At 38.2% G+C, this 16517-nt stretch overlaps 2 protein-coding genes across 6 annotated transcripts in view; one reads left to right on the top strand and one right to left on the bottom strand.

The window, feature by feature from the left end:
• The window catches only part of syn2b (synapsin IIb), a 103724-nt gene that overhangs the window by 9657 nt on the left and 77550 nt on the right, over positions 1–16517 (bottom strand). For both annotated transcript variants that reach the window (XM_080892814.1, XM_080892813.1), the window contains 6 exons: positions 16210–16366; positions 15890–15979; positions 3208–3270; positions 1867–2009; positions 1414–1488; positions 562–664 (listed from right to left, as the gene is read on the bottom strand). In XM_080892814.1, coding sequence (XP_080748940.1) covers positions 562–664; positions 1414–1488; positions 1867–2009; positions 3208–3270; positions 15890–15979; positions 16210–16366 — 631 coding nt within the window. The remainder of the gene's footprint in view (positions 1–561; positions 665–1413; positions 1489–1866; positions 2010–3207; positions 3271–15889; positions 15980–16209; positions 16367–16517) is intronic.
• LOC308403420 (metalloproteinase inhibitor 4-like) lies at positions 3617–15211 on the top strand. 4 transcript variants are annotated; one of them, XM_080892818.1, is made up of 6 exons: positions 3617–3633; positions 4182–4396; positions 11436–11533; positions 12137–12251; positions 12639–12763; positions 13108–15211. In XM_080892818.1, the coding sequence occupies exons 2-6, from the start codon at positions 4258–4260 to the stop codon at positions 13303–13305; spliced, it is 675 nt and encodes a 224-aa protein (XP_080748944.1). In that variant the 5' UTR covers positions 3617–3633; positions 4182–4257; the 3' UTR covers positions 13306–15211. The 4 variants fall into 4 exon arrangements, with proteins under 4 accessions (XP_080748944.1, XP_080748943.1, XP_080748942.1 ...); XM_080892817.1 differs by lacking the exon at positions 3617–3633 and adding an exon at positions 3832–3924; XM_080892816.1 differs by lacking the exon at positions 3617–3633 and having other exon boundaries at positions 3885–4396.

The raw sequence follows: 16517 nt of genomic DNA, 5'->3' as shown, positions 1-16517 counted from the left end.
TTTAAAAACTTTAAAAAGAGTGTTAATGGTTTTGGTTTATGTAAATGTTTTCTACATAAAAGGTAGCATTAAGCAGAAGAAATGTATACTTCTACTTTGCTGTCATCACGACTAAAGGCTGCAAAACATAAAAACCAGTTTGCGATAAAAAAAAAAATACTGGAAAGGCAGAGGTGAAAAAGAAATAGAGAGATAGTAAAGTTTTGAAACACAAAGACAGAGCAATCTGGTGTAAAAGATGAACATAAAGTGACACAAATTGTGTAATGTATGCACGTCAGAGTGTCATCAGACATCAGCTATTATACCCTTAATGTGCATTCAGGTTACCTGAATCAGTTTATTCCCAGCCAGACAATCTCTGCTCCCAGCAGTGTAAATTGGGCCAGACATGCTAAATTTAATATGCTTATGCAACACAGCTCCCACAGGCTGATGTCAACGTGGTGAAAGTTTCCAAACAAAACGCAAGAGTCAATAAATACAGTGATGCAGGAAAAAGTCTAAAAACCTTTTGAGTTCTTTAGTTTTACTCCTCCCTTCCCTTCCTTTCCTTCTCACCTCTGTAATGTAGTCGTTTCCATCCTTGCCACATATGGCTTTGACAGCACAGATATCCAGTCCTCCAAAGATCTCTGAGCAGGTATCGACCCACAGTTTAAACCTGTCACAAAGAAAAGCGTGACAAATTAGGCCTATTAACAGCTGTCAAAGGCGACTATAGGTGACAATGTGCAACAAGATTAGGTAGTTAACTTGTTTTCTTTGCTGTATCAAAACGAGGTGGGAGATGATGGTGAACCTTTCCTGCCTTATTGTTAATGAAAAGTCTTGCACACTAATTAAGCAGTGGTATTGATTTATCACTTCAGCACAGCGTGTAGCAGAAATGTTGTTTGGGCTTAGATCCCAACGGCAAACCCGTTCTTGAGCCCCTCTAGCTCCAGGCTGTAACCTATGAAGGTGCTGTTTTTTTCCTTGCTTTACTCCTTCCAGTCAATCTAGGGTCAAAACAGACGGATCAATACTCACCTGAAGGATAATGTACTCTAATCCAGTGTTCTAGCCCTGGTAGCTTGCATAAAACTGAGCTAAAAGTTGTTTGACAACTGCAACTCTATAAATAATATTTGAATAATAATGTTTGTTCCAGGGCTGCTGTACACAGATAACGGTGCTGAAAGTGCACTAGATACTGTTTACAGTTTGACTTACTATACCTGTGCTCTCAATACTGTGCTGAAATGCATGCTTCACCCATGAGCAGATGATGTGAAAACAGTTGTGGTACAAAATGTCAACGGCTTTCAGCTGAATTAATCTGAGTACACTGACTAACTGTGGTAAAACACAAGAGAGATGTGTGTGACATCAGGGCAGCCTGAGCATCACTAATGTGGAAGCGGTGCTCACTTGTCAGTCATGGCTACTTGTTCCAACATGGCAGATCCAGTGTTGCTTTTCCAATTACCAGAGATAGATGTTCGCCTGGAAAAGGAGAGGAAATTGTGCATTAAATTATTATGTAAAAGCCTCATTACAGAGTCAGCCCTTCAGTATAGATATTATAAATGCAGGCAATAAAAGACAGAGAGAAGTAAGCATCCTTGCAGCAGGAGGTTTGTGGCTTCAGCTACTAACTGCAGTCAGGCAGAGAGCAGAGCTGTAGGTTCTCTGTCTGAATGGCAGTTTCATAACCATATGCGAGCATATGCTCTTTGTTTTTTTCTAAACTAAAGGCACATGAGACATGGAGATGTGGTATGGTAAACTTCAAGATTTATATTTCTGTCTGCTGGTACATGAGCGCGCACGCACAATATATCATCCCTAAATCCAAATGACGCACAAGGACAGCACACTTACATGTAGGCTTTGTAGTCCGTGCCAATTTTCTGGACCCTGATGTCGTACTTGGCGTCTACGAATGGCTCTGTAGTACAGTAAGTCTGAGTGATGGCCACCACACTTGCAATGTCCTGGAAGTCGCTCACATTGTCCACCTTAACCTACAGTGGAGTAAAACATATAAATACTTAATTTATTTATTCAAATAAAGAAAGACTCTCAAAATGCACCCAGTCTTACAATTTGTCACGCAAATGCCACCAATGTACATTTCACCCCCTGCTGGTAAATAGAAAAAGTGCAGGTTAAAGCGCTTCTCCATTGGCTTTACTTTTAAGACCGGAAGGACAGTGATGGTACGTGTGGGTAGAACATTTTCAAGGATGAGTGGTTGTTGAGCTCCTGTAACTCGGTTGTAATACACAAATAATACCTTCTTGTGTCACAATAAATTATATTTAATGAATAAGGGTAACCCAGCACAGAGTGGCACTACATGGATCACAATGTCAGGAGAGTCAGGTCAGGACAGTGCTTTAAGTTGCCGTTTCTCAAATGTAGAACACAAGCTTGTTTAAAAACAAATGCATCATCACTACTGGACATACTCATGAAGTTGACTGGCTGTGTTCAAAGCCGATTGACAATGCAGTTGCTGCAAACTGTCTGGACAATGTTTGACTTGCTTGATTCTAACATTGGTTCAACTGGCCATCAAACATTGGTTAACAGTGTTAAATCGATCAATCAATCTAATGTCCAATCTGACCGGTTAAGACGTTTGCTTTCTCACATAAAGCTTCTCCATTTAATGTGCAGAAAAGTTCGGGGCTGCAGTGCATGTGTGAAAATGGCTTATTGAACTGAGCAGTTCAGGGGAATGATGTGTGGTGGATCGATCAGGAGCGGTAGAAACGCTCCACTCTGATTTCAGCCAGAAAATATTAACACAGTTGTCAATCAATAACAGCACAATGTTTGGACAAAATGTAAAAGGGAAGAGAGAATAAAAATGATGAACTGATAGGAGGAAAGGGATAAAGAAAGACATCTAAGATGGAAGCAGAGGATGGGAGAAGGCTATTAAGTGCACGCGTATGCCAGCAAAAGCACTAACAAGTATAATAAATGTGATTCTAGATGTAGTGGTGCTTTATGGTTACCATTTAACCATCTAAGCTAACTACTATAATAGCCACATGATTTGTCCTCCATTCACAGAGCCAAAACTATTTCCTGGCTGTAATAGTCGATCCCCACATATCTTTGAATGGTAGCTAAAGTTTAAGTAAAGCAGGTGTGGTTAAATGGTTAATCTAACTGTATATATGTCAGTTGGTAAATAAATAAACCAATTACCTTTCCCATTCCAGAGTGAGCATGTCCAATCTTCACCACCACTGGGAAGCTTGGTGTTGTAATCTGCAAATAAACAGTATAACTGATGGATAAATAATGATGAAGAAGCATAATGACAACTTATGTTAGTTATAATAACAAACTGGAAAATCCTGCAGTGAAAAATAAGAGGCCCCTTTAGCAGTGGTCGTTATTAGTAAGGCAGTAAAACTGCTGCAATAAACAAAAACTCAAATCAAAGTCAGTAAAATTCATCCTCAAATAATGCCAATAAACATCTTATGAAAGTCACATGAACACTGTGCAAAAATAACAAAGAAATGTGTCTTTATTTCAGCAAAATCCTAACATGTGATGCTCATGGTGGTGCTAGAGGACAAGTCAGGGAACCACCAAAATCAGCGGGACTCATCCTCCGGGAATCGTGTATGTACACAGATCCACTGCAGCTCTGTAAACAAAATCCAAAAACCAAACCTAATCTCCCAAGTGGATGTGATTACATGAAACATGAAACTATGACTAAGTGAATGAGACCTATGCCAGCCTATGGGAGGAGAGTGAGGACATCAAAAGAGGGCAGAAGAAGAGCCAAAGGATGGTAGTTTTTCTTCTTGCGTTAGAGGAGGCTGTCCCTAAATTGTTGAGCACATAAGAGGCTCCCTGTGTGCGACCCTCTCAGCATTCAAGACCAGAGTGTGAGGGGATCCAACTATTGTAAGTTCCTCTGCGTATTGTCTACAGAGAGGGAGAGAGGAGAAGAGAAAAGAGAGCAGTGGCAGCAGCAGCAACAGTAGCAGCAGCCTTCCCTTCCCTTCACTGCAGCTTGAATTCATAGGTTTACTTTAAACTTATGAAAACATTTCTATCCACAGCTGCCTTTCGGCTCAGCAGAGCTCATCTTACCACTTCGACCCCACCGTCTTATCTATCACCCTGCCCTCTTGCTGACTGCCCACCCGACTTTCTTCCAGGGGAACTTAACAGGATCACAAGAGGTTGCCGAGCTTTCATCAAGTGGTGGAGCGGTCAGAGGTAGCCAGAGTCATCATGGCCGTGTCCCAGGAGCGGAGTATGTGTCTGGGGCTTTGGGTGCTCATTTTGCTTGGTGCAGGCTTGGAGGAAGTTGTGGAGGGATGCAGCTGCCACCCAGCACACCCACAACAGCTCTTTTGCAGTGCTGAGATTGGTAAGTTATTGAAATTTAGAATAACCAAGGTTATATGTGTGAAAATAGGTGCATGCTTTATTTATTTATTTTAATCTGGACAATGTCCTTACATATTGACAAACCAATTAATTATTTGGATTACTGATCAGATTAATTACATGCTTTTAGGGGGAAAAAATCAATCCACAGTGCAAAATTAGTTTTACAAGAACTAATCAATAGAGGTTCATGGCTAAGCTTGATTATTATGATTATTATTCATAGAAAACGTGAGTTATCTGAACATAATTTCATGGTTGATATTTATAGCAGTATTTCAATAAGTTGATTTGGATGCAGTTTTTCTCTTAACATGAACTTTTCCTTGTGTGCTATCTGTTTTAAGAAATTAGCGCCTTCCTTTTGTCACTCACGTAAAAACAACCCCTAAAAAAAAAAAAAAAAGTCCTGGCCTACTTTCTGTCCGTCCGTCTGTCTGTGTGCCTGTCTCTCTGCCCGACGCCCCCGTCATCCAGTTCTTTCTTGTCTAAGCACAAGCCAAAACCAACACTCTGCTCTGACTTTGAGTACTGGGCTCCAGAGTGTGGAAAGCTGGAGTATGTGCTTTGGTCAAAGGTTACACTCCAGCAGAGGAGAGAGGGAGACAGAGAGAGAGAAGAGGAAATTGCTTTTATTTTAGTCATGTTTTCTAGTTGGTCTGCAAATCCCTTTAGGTTTAAAGGGTCAACTTCTCTACAGTGCTTTTAAAACAAAGGCCGGGTTAAATGAAAGGCAATACCTGTATTCAAAATCTCCAGGTGAACAGCCAATTTAGATCTTGGTTATCTCAATGCAAGGTTTTTAGGACAGCATTTTACATGTGACACATGCCATTGATGGCTGAGATTACATTTCTGCAAGTATGAATATTTGGCTCTTTGAGCTTTCTTCAAAGCCTGAAACTATAAAGGAAAACTAGTAGAGGACCTGAACTAACCAGAATAACATCTCAAGCTGGAATGTTCTGGTTTTCAGCTGCATGGTGCTGTGCCCTGTTTTTTAATCATTGGTTATAGAGAGCAGGTTTCTTACTGCTAAGTTGTCACACATTTATTTGCTTGTCCAGGTATGCTTATTCAATAAGCCACAGAATGTAAACAGAAGATGGACATCAGCCACTGATTAGCGAAGTCACACTGAGACACCTTGAACCGAGCATTATTGCTGTTGCTATCTTTATATTTTGAACCTGGACTTGTTGAGCATGTTGCAGATCTGACAGAGCAACTGAAGGACACCAATTACTCACATAGTGGAGACTTGTCAGACATAATGTAGGCCTTTTATTAAAAAAACAAAAACAAAATACTCCTGTTGTAGTCGATTAGACATGAAACTATCCAGCAAAACCTTTGAAAAATAGTTCTAAAATGAAAACTGTGACAAAACCTCACCATCTGCAGGGTGTTTAGATTGGACTCTGTAGAAAGGGGCAGTTTGTAGACAAGAATATTTTTACCTTATCCTTTTACTGATTACAACAAAACTGAAACGAACAAAAATCTACTGAGAAAAAAGTACACAGTTTTAAATAAATATACAATTCAGTGAAAGATAATTTGGTTGCTTTGGGGTTTTTTTGGTTGTTTTTTTTTTTTTGCATTGTTTTGTCATTTAAATGTTTTAGATAATCAAATTTTAATACACACAAAGATAACCCAAATAATGACAAAATCTAGTTTTTACATGGTGATTTTGTTTATTGTGGGGAAAATTGCTATCCAAGCTATTAAAGTCTGGACTTAAATCAGATTGAGATGCGTTGGCATGACCTTTAACAGTGACGGCTGAATTAAATTAGTTCTGCAAGGAAGAGTGGGCCAAAATATTTCCACAGTGATGTGAAAGATTGCCATCATTGTCAGTTATCACAAACACTTTGATGGCACAATCTTGCTATTAAGTTTAGGGGGGCAATTACTTTTTTCACACAGAGCCAGGTAGAATAGCTTTCCCCCCTTGAAATGATCATTTAAAAACTGTATTTTGTATTTACTTGGGTTCACTTTGTCTATTATTAAGACAATGATCTGATCCATTTAAGTGTGACAATTTTAAAAAAAGGGAAAAAAAATCAGGAAAGGTAAAAGTACTTTTTCCCAGCACTGCACCTCGTGAGGGGAGCTTAGCTTTGATCTGGACACTTATTTGACAAAAACATTGGGGCAGAGGTCAAAGGTCATTTTTCCATTGGCTTCTATATAAAAACAAGTTACTTTTGGCTGCTTATTCACAAGGGGTCACCGCAGTGTCACGTGGTTTTCTTTTTTCTTTTTTTTAAGGCTGATGCCCTTTTTGACTCTGTACCAAAGGGATTTTTGTCTCCTCCAGGATCAAACCAGGAATTTTTCACTTAACTACACTGTGGAGCCACCCAGGCAAAACTCCAACTGTCTCCCCCTGCTGGTAGTTACATCGATTTTTAACATACAGTGAATAATCTAACCATGGGTCAGAACAGAAACAAAACAAAATTGATCAATACAAATTCTAGATTTAGAGCGGTGAAAAAAGGCTAAATGGCATATGTCCCCAAAGAGATCGTCCGCACCTTGGTACCATAGCACCATAGCTATATTTTAAAGTCATGTAATATTTAGTGGCATTGACAATAGGTGTATAATGTAAACAGTAAGTAAAAATAAATGATAAAAATGAGCCCAGATGAAACTCCAACTCAGCACACACTTATTGCGTGAACTCTTACAAAGGTTGTATCACATGAAAAAACTTTTACATAAGTTGTGCATAAATTCAGAAGAATTACTAAAGATAATTGAAAATTCTTTTGAACTGTGGCAAGTTTTTAGTTCCAAAAGTATGTGCCTGTCTCTTAATGGATATGGATACTGGGCCTTTTTCAGATAGGATATAATTTTCTGGACCGATGCATAACAAAAAAGGAGACTCAAAATCGAAATAAAAAAACGTGTTTCACTTGGTGGCACCTGAGGCCATCCTTGGTTGCTTTCTAAGAGTAGGCTGGTGGTGTCCTTTAGCTGACCTGACAGTGCTGTCAGAGTCGATGAGCTCTTTGAATAAAGCTCAACATCTGAGTAATATCCCATCTGGACAAACCTTGGACGGTTCCCTGGCCATGTTTGTGTATTTGACATTGTGTGCATGCGAGTGTCTGTTTGTTGGACAGAGGCCAAGCCATGCCAACTCAGCCTACTCCATCTCTCTCGCTCTCTCTCTTTCCCCAGTCTCTCCCCACTTCATTTCCATGTCTATAGGCTTGGTCTAATGGTCTGCATACTAACAATATCAGTGTGAAAGCCCACTGACAGTCCAGCTTTGTGAGCATGACAAGGGTGCCGATTCATCTTGGAGGGGGAAGTTACTTACTACAGATAGGTTCTCATGGTACAAGTTTGCAATATTTCTCTTTGGTTATGAAACTGTGGGGCAGATGCACAGCTACTTTCACTCAGCAGGCGTGCCTGTCCTTATTCCCGTTCATAACACAGCTGCAGTAACTGAAATTAGCTGGTAACCCAGCGTGTACACTTCAAAGACGGGGTGGGGGTGTGGGGGTAAACATTTCAGATAATCTAGGCCAAGACAACTGTTTTGGAAGGTTTTGCAATTCACTTATTATTATAGACAATTTCTTAAGTATATCTCATGGAATGCACTTTCCAAAAAATGTTATGGCTTCTTGCAAATCCAATAGAATTTTTCTTTTCCTTACCCAACCAATAGTTCCTCAATTAAAGATCAAAATCACCAACCTGGCTGGTTAGCTATAGATTCTATTTTGGCACTGACACACGACCAAAGCCAAGACTGCAAATTCTTTGATCTTTCCACAGAACATATCTATTCCGTGGTATACTGCTGACCATTAATACGGCACACAGAGTGACAGCTAATTTTCCAAAGTACTTTGTCTATCTTGAGACATGTTTCTTTGTGTGTGTGTGTGTGTACCACCATGCACACACTTTACATCACAATAGAGCAGGACTGAGAAATCCTTGAAAGATTCTTATGAAAATAAATTCATGCAAGAATATATACATATATACACCGGCTCCTGTGCGGTAACCAGAATTTAAAAAAAATCCTTAATCTATAATGATTTAGCTTCACATACCTAAGCTAAATTATTAACTAAATACATAAAATATTAACTAAATAATACTGTAATCTTGCATACAGATATTTGAGCTGAAATACAAAAATATCAGCTTCAAAATGTATTTTAGTATCAAAAGTAACAGGTCTCCTAATACCCTGTGAGCTCGGTTATAATGTATCCTTTCAGAATGTTAAACACATCAAACTTTTTACATTAACCTTTCGTACAACCTATTATTTTACTAGTGCCACATTCAATGTACTAACTTGATATTATGATAAAAAAGAACAACTTTGATCAAATATAATAGATAGAAAGTGAAAAGATTCAGTAGTAGCTGTAGATGTAGTCGTCTACAGCTCAAGCTTTGACAGTGCCTACTTAAACAAATACAGCTAATTAATCAAACCAAACTCTGCTGACATTTTTTGAGGTTGCAGCTGCATGTGTGTATACACAGTAGGTGGGTTAATGGGCAGGTGTGTCTTTGTAGGGGTCAGACTGTAAGGTAAGGTACTACAGAGAACGTGGTCACTGTAAAGTTTTGGATAATGCCAAGATGATCAAGTTATCAACTACAGCAGCTATTCCCAAGAAAACTACTGCATGGCTGCAAGTCTAATGCTTTCAAATGTATTACCACACCGAATCTGAGCCTCCGGTTATGAATTATGCAGTGTAACAATGAAGAATATCAAATAGCATAGAGGCATCTACAGTCATGCTCCCTGACATTTTCTATAAGGTAATGTATGAAGGTTCCTTGATCAGCTCTTTTGCTGCAAGCAGTGTAACGATTAAAGCGTTATACGGATTCGCACATATTTGTCTGCCTGCCCATCTTTCCACTTGTGTGTTTGATGAACAAAAAAAAAGTCTTTATTTCTCCTGAGCCAATTTCACAGAACATGCTGAGCTCCTCCTCCTCTTACCAGCACACAAAACCGTGGCACAGTTATGTGTCGAGCGAAAAGAAAAAACAAGCGAGGACGTTTGCTTAGCTGTGTGCGAGAGTGAGGTTCACACTTTCACTCCCTCTCCCTAACACTGTTACTTTTCTCTCTCTTTCATGATTTCACAAAGGTTACTCAATTCACTTCTGGCTCCTTTCCCCCCTCTCTTTCACCATTGCACTACAAGGGACTGTACTCCTGCTTTTACAGAGAATAGATGTGGGAGATGAATTTACAGGGAATTCATTAAAGGATATTATATATTATATCCTCATTATATAGGATATTATCCATCATGCAGAATATCTTCACAGAGAAAAAGCACAAATGCTTTTAGGACAAGAAATACCCAGTGTATTTGGTCAATATTATTCTGTCTGATAAAACAACACAACTCTTTACATACTGGTGTAGTGGGTACGCCTTTATCACTCATACATTCAGGGCAAGATTGTTATAGTTAATGAAAACTAAACTAAAAACTAAAACGAGAAGTGAAAAATAACAATTTAGTTACCGAAAGGAACTAGAGGAAATATCCTTAGTTTTATCATGTTAGTTTGGTAAAGATTTTTTATTACAAGTTGCTTGATGAGGCATTGATGGACATGTTTATCGAGCCTTTGCATGTGTATAAAACTGTGACCCAACTGCTTTCAAAAAGAAGTGTTTTTACTGTAATACCTGCACTGATTTTCCCTCTGATATGGCTATATATACGGCATTTAGCCACACAAGCTACATAGTTCGGCTTATGAAAGGCTTATTCGTGACCAGGGTTAAAATTCACCCTTTTGAAATGTTACAACGCCAAACTTGTTACAGCAAATTAAGTGGATTTTAGTGCTATTACAGAGCACATTTACCTTCAAACATGAAGGGAATTCCAAACAAAAAGTCCATCATACTGCGCTGCATGTTGAAAAAAACCCATTACAATGTGTTGAGGGTGAGAATTAGCTCATATAGACGCCTCATTCTGCTGGAGATTCATTAGTCACTGACAGGCCAGTTTTTAATGTAATGTGAAATGCAACCATAACATATTACAAACTTTAACACTGTGTTACTAATGTAAGCAGTAATCTAGTAATCTGAACGTGGTAGCACTTGTCGATTATGGTAAAAGAAAAGAAACACTCCATGCATGTTTTTAACTCACTTTCTTATAAGTAGCTGTCACATACATTTTTCTGTGATGCCACTGCTTTTCACTTTTCATTAAATTGAACCTCAGATGTATAATAATAAAGTCAGTTCTCTTTGATTGATTGCCTTACCAGTATGTTATCAGTCTGAAAAAGAAACATCTAACAGTGAAATTAATTTGTCAGTCATCATTACAGCCCTTGCCTATGTCTAAAAATGTAGATTCAATGTGCTTGGTGGAAGAGAAAAATAGCTCAGTATACATAAAGCCTCTAATATTCGGGTCAGGTTGCTTAAAGTAATCAGTGTTAATAATGTTTTGATTATGATTAATATTCTCAGAGGTTGTAACATTAAAATGTGCTGTGTGTGTATGCACAGTGAAGTATATACTCATACTTCACATACAGTATGTGCTTGTGGAGAGGACTTGGTAGTTAATGGGAGTGATCAAGCAGAGAGCTACTTGTTATTCCATGTGGGTTTTGATTTCCCTCCCAGAGGAGAGGAGGACACATCCTGTATCACTACTGAGAGGACATGCATCCATCCATCCATCCATCCATCTATCTATCTATCTATCTATCTATCTATCTATCTATCTATCTATCTATCTATCTATCTATCTATCTATCTATCTATCTATCTATCTATCTATCTATCTATCTATCTATCTATCTATCTATCTATCTATCTATCTATCTATCTATCTATCTATCTATCTATCTGCACAGGTTTTTCATTGTTTCTTGTATGCAAACAATGTTCTTATCTTATCTTGGATTTACTTGCAGGATCCTAATCCTTGTTTTTTTCTGTGTTTCCCAAACAGTGATAAGAGCCAAGATATCTGGAGAGAAGATTGTGTCGCCTAGCAACAGCTCCTCACCTTACATGAAGATGATCCAATACGAAATAAAAATGATCAAGGTGAGAGCCCTGGTCATGCACACATATCCATTCCCCCCCCCCCCCCCTCCCTTTTTAAACTGTGTGGTTTATGTGGAGCTACATATAGCCTGCCCCCTATAAAGTAAAATGTATCATGCATGTTAAATGTCTCAATGGCACACACATAACAGTATAACATCCACCGTTTGATTTCCCACCTTTGTTTGACATCAAACTCCCCTCTGTCTTTAAGTGCTTCCTGTCCCTGTGTTAACTGTCAAATAAAGGCAAAATGTCCAAATATTTTTAGAGCAATGAGAAAAGAAATCAAGCTGAAATGTTCCAAATGTCTATCTCCACATGACCTCATGGTGTTAATAATGACTACTGAACAGGATTAACATTTGCTCTTCATAAAAATGTCTGCTCATTATAAATATGCAACACTTTCATTTGCACATTTGGATTTTAAGCACTAGGATGTTCTCTGCTGCTGTAATTTGGAAACCTAGAGTTCTTTTATTATTCCTCCTGCACGACACTGTTGCTGCACATACTGTACTGCATTAAATTTACATTATGCCAAGCCCATTCTTAAAAAGTACAAAACGTTTCTGCTCTTTTCCTCTCATCTGTATCTAGATGTTCAAAGGTTTTGACAAGGCTAAGGATATCCAGTATGTGTACACTCCAGTTTTCTCATCGCTGTGTGGAGTCAAGCTGGACTCCAACAATAAGGCAGGGTATCTGCTCTCAGGTACAGTATGCAATGAAACTTTTTTATATTGTGCTTTGAAAGAAAAAACAAGTTGGTACATTGGTGCTGTGACCAGTAAAGAGAGAAATTTTCCTAAATGGCTTTTCTTTTGGGAGTGAAACTATTCATTTTCACTGAGACTGATTCCTGTCTGCCGGGGACAGCGCTAAACAAATTCATTAGACCACCACCCAGTGTAAGGTTTATTCCACAAGGTGAGACAATCATCAACCAAAACACTAGGTTAAAGCTGTATACCAATGAAGCTCTTAAAAATTTGGTTTATCATTAGGAGTATTAAGATTCTTATGGAGGCCTTTGGACACAGCAATAGTTATTTAATCTATTCTACTGAATGCAAGGCTAAATGCTGATGTCACCAAACAGGGAGCATGTGGAGTGATGGGAGGATTTCTATTGGCCAGTGTGATCTGGTAGAGTCTTGGGACAACTTATCAGTGTCGCAAAAGAAGAATCTCAACTATAGATACCAGATGGGCTGTGAATGCAGAGTGAGTAAGGACTGTCAATTCTCTATGCATACATATTTATCATTCTCACACTCATCTGTCTGTGTCAGAGACGTCTTCATGAGCTTAGACTAAAGAAACAGTGTAACAGCTGTTACAGCAGAAAGGCCACTCTTCTCATCTGTTCCTGCTGCTTTGCCTCTTTTCCGTCTCTCTATATTCAAAAAAAAATTGTTTGTTTTTATTTTGTCTAAAATGTGTGAACATTGTTTTCTCTTCCAACCTTTGCATAACTGTAATCCATAATACACGGGAGACCTACTTCACTAATAAATGATGAGATGAGAGATGAGATGACGAATCGATTATTCTTCTCTTCTTCTTAGATCAACACCTGTTACACAGTGCCGTGTGCATCTACAGGAGAAAACGAGTGCTTGTGGACTGACTGGCTGCTGGATAACAGCCTAAACGGCGAGCAGGCTCGGCAGTACGCTTGCATCCGCCGCTCTGACACAAGCTGTAGCTGGTACCGGGGTGGGCCTCCATCTGAGAAAGACTTCTTTGACATGACTGACCCTTGACCTGTAATTCTGAGATTCATTTTACTCAATATGTTTCCCAATATGCCTCATGAAAAAAACAAAAAACGAAAAAACAAAACCCTGCTTTGGCTTATGTAGATCAGATCTGGGGTTGAAAACAGCAACTGATTTCATTAAAAAAAATTTGGGCGAATATTAAATCTGAGGGAGCATAATGTAACCGTGAGCTTTGAGTGGTTGTTACAGTAAATCTTGGAAAATCTGTCCAAACTGCAGCACTCCAGTGAATCATCTTCTTTCTCTCACGCCAGATTAGACTCATCATTTGATCTAGACCGTTTTTTTACCTGAAGGCAAATGAATAAAATTATACAAGGCCTTACATTTGTTTATGCATGAAGTATGAAGCATAAAGGTGTTCATTTGCTGCAAAAATAAGACAAAGTTATATCAGGAAACAAAAATGGTAAATAAATAATAGAAGGAAGCTGTCGCAACCTTTTCTGAACCAATTCCAGACCCACTGCAGCAGCTTTCCTTTCCCCTCTTTTTCCTTCACACCTCCTGGGAGTGAATATCTTTAAATAGTATCTGCTAACTGTCAATACAAATAAAAGTACACAGTATATACAAATCTGTGTGGAAGGTTTAGGCACTAAAAAACTGAAAGTCTCTTTCAAAAGTCTACAATAAAAAATTATTTTTATTTTTACATTTTTATGAATTGATCCATATCTGGTGTGGGCAATGTTTCCGCATGTAAATCCAAGGCAAAGGGTGCCTGTATGTTAGTGTACTTTTCAGTGGTAACCTCAGTACAGTTCTAAGCGTTTCTGAGTATTTTTCCAATGTTCTGCTGGATTTAGCCTGTCTCCATTGCTTTTGTCACTTAATGTAAACCCATTCAGACTCCATGATTCAGACTCCAAGGCTCTATGGGGACCATACCATCTGTTGCAGGACTCTTTGTTCTTCTAACGATTGTTCTTTGAGATGCTTCTTTATTTTGTTTCATGCTGCATACTGAATTTGGGCCCCATAAAAATGGCATTGTGTAATGCATAATAAATCAAAGTGCCTAAAACCTTTTCATAGTACGGTATACACGCCGCAAAGCACCACTGACATTCTCGAATTAATTATATTTTTACTAAATCTGATGCAGGAATTATATATACACTACGAGTCTCGTTCACCTTAATCACAGTTTTTCCCCCTCAAATTTATGAGACTGTAAATATTGTATTTTGTGACAATTAACATTTTAAATGCTAACAATATTTGTTCTTATAGCATATAGATTCTTCTCTTGTGTTTTTGTGTGTTTAGTTTCATTGGTTGTACTATTTCCTGTGCCAAAAAATCTAATCCAGCGCTTTAACAACTGCACTGCCGTCTGTAGAAGCCAAGCCTGCCCCCCTCTGCATAGAGGAAATGATTTAACAAGACAAGGCTCAATTCACCTAAAACAAAAGTAAAAAAGTAAGAGGAAGTGGATTCATCTCAAAATTGACAAAACCAGCAAAAAAGAGAAATAGCTGACAACCTTGAATGAACAATAATTAACAGTTAAAATTACTCAATATAATAACTCAGTAAGAAGTGTGAGTTGACCCCTGTCTTGTTCATGACTAAAGTCATACAGATTAAAATGCATTGTGAACATCAACATCAAGAATGTCTCGACATCGTATTATGGTCACATTTAACAATAACTACTTACATTTAACCTGCACTACGCAGTCATTTGTACATTGGATTCTGTCAATTTGAACATAGTAAAATGATAGTAATGCATCCTAACTGTATGGCTTTAGTGAAGCATTAAGCAGTTTCATGTCTGTTTTATACTGTAAGACCTGTTCGGGTTTGTATTTATGTGTTTCTGTCCGAATAGAGTCTTTTTTATTTCCATGTACCAAAAAAGATTGTATATAAAATGTCTCAGATGACCTGTGTGTCATGTGCTTTTTTTTTTTTTTTTTTAGAAATTCTCCTCAGCTACCAAACATCAAAGAAAATAAACCTTGCAGGACTTCAGCAAGAGCTCAGATAGATTAATCGCGACTTTTACTTAATGACACTTTTTAAAAAAGTCAATGTGTCTTAAATCCTACCTCTATATTATACCACATGAATGCTTTACTAAATCTGGTAAGTAAAATGCAAGAGGGAAATAGGCACCATCTCCTTTCTTATACGTATAATAAAAACCCATGGATTTTCACTGTACTGTACAACAGTTTTTAGCCCATCTTTGTTTAAAAAACAAAAATACTTACCTTTCTCATATTGTTATTATGTTCTCATAAGCTCAGATGCATATATACAGCAAGGATTTGTGCAATGGTGTTGTAGTGTTTCTGCTAAAAATACGTCAAAACTGAAAAAAACTTGACAGGCATCCCGAAACTTAATTGATGCGCTACACTGTTTTGTCCTTTCAGAGACTGTCGCTCGCTGAAACAGGCAATTACTGTAAATTAGTAAATACAATATATTATATAATAATCTGCACATCACATTGCCACATGCCAGCTCCAGATCGCAGTGAGGTGTGAGTGTTCTTCAAATTGAAACACAACACAGTTTACAGTGTGCAGTAAGCAGAAAATAGCATTACCATGTCTCTGTAGTTGGGGTAGAAGGTCTGATCAATGAGCGGGAACTTATCTGAACCCAACCTCTTCTGATTGTTGATCAGCTGGGAAAACTAGAAGATAAGAAAAAAAGAGAGAAGCAGCAATATGGTGCATACGTAAGAAATATATGCAGATTAATCATATAGTAATAATGTTATAATGTTTGCACTCTGTTAGGTGTTTATTCTACATGAGTCTCCTAACTGACAACTTAAAAAAAATCGTACAATTATGATGTAGAGTGATTAAAATACTCTTTAGATAATTACAGCTGTAAATTTGTGTTGTTGAAATTGCTTACAGCCCAAGGTTTGTCACAGAGGTTGTAGATGGAGTCCAGAGAGTTGACTGAGGGAATGCCAGCATACTGAAGACCAATGATTAGGTTCCTAAAATCCTCGTTTTGGGCCATGCTGAAGGCATGCTGGCGCACCAACACAAAGTCAGGCCTGAATGACCTGGAATGCAAAAATAAAGGCAGGTGAATAAAGAATAAATGGATACGTTTGGTTTCTTGGCGTTCTGTGCTTATATTCATGAGTTCTTGTGTGATCAAAGCCACAGAAAAGCGACATGAGGATGTTGCTGTTTTTATTAAAATAAAACTGG

This window comes from Rhamphochromis sp. 'chilingali' (genome assembly GCF_963969265.1).
Source record: "Rhamphochromis sp. 'chilingali' genome assembly, chromosome: 9".
Lineage (NCBI taxonomy): Eukaryota > Metazoa > Chordata > Actinopteri > Cichliformes > Cichlidae > Rhamphochromis > Rhamphochromis sp. 'chilingali'.
Note: the sequence above shows the minus strand (reverse complement) of the source record. Positions and strands in the feature narration are given on the sequence as shown.

What these genes read in the sequence shown, in the direction of transcription:
- LOC308403420 (XM_080892818.1), top strand. Translation starts at nt 4,258, where the DNA reads ATGGCCGTGTCCCAGGAGCGGAGTATGTGTCTGGGGCTTTGGGTGCTC. An exon ending in ACGAAATAAAAATGATCAAG is followed by an intron (nt 11,534 to 12,136) that starts GTGAGAGCCCTG and finishes ATCTGTATCTAG; the next exon opens with ATGTTCAAAGGTTTTGACAA. An exon ending in AGATGGGCTGTGAATGCAGA is followed by an intron (nt 12,764 to 13,107) that starts GTGAGTAAGGAC and finishes TCTTCTTCTTAG; the next exon opens with ATCAACACCTGTTACACAGT.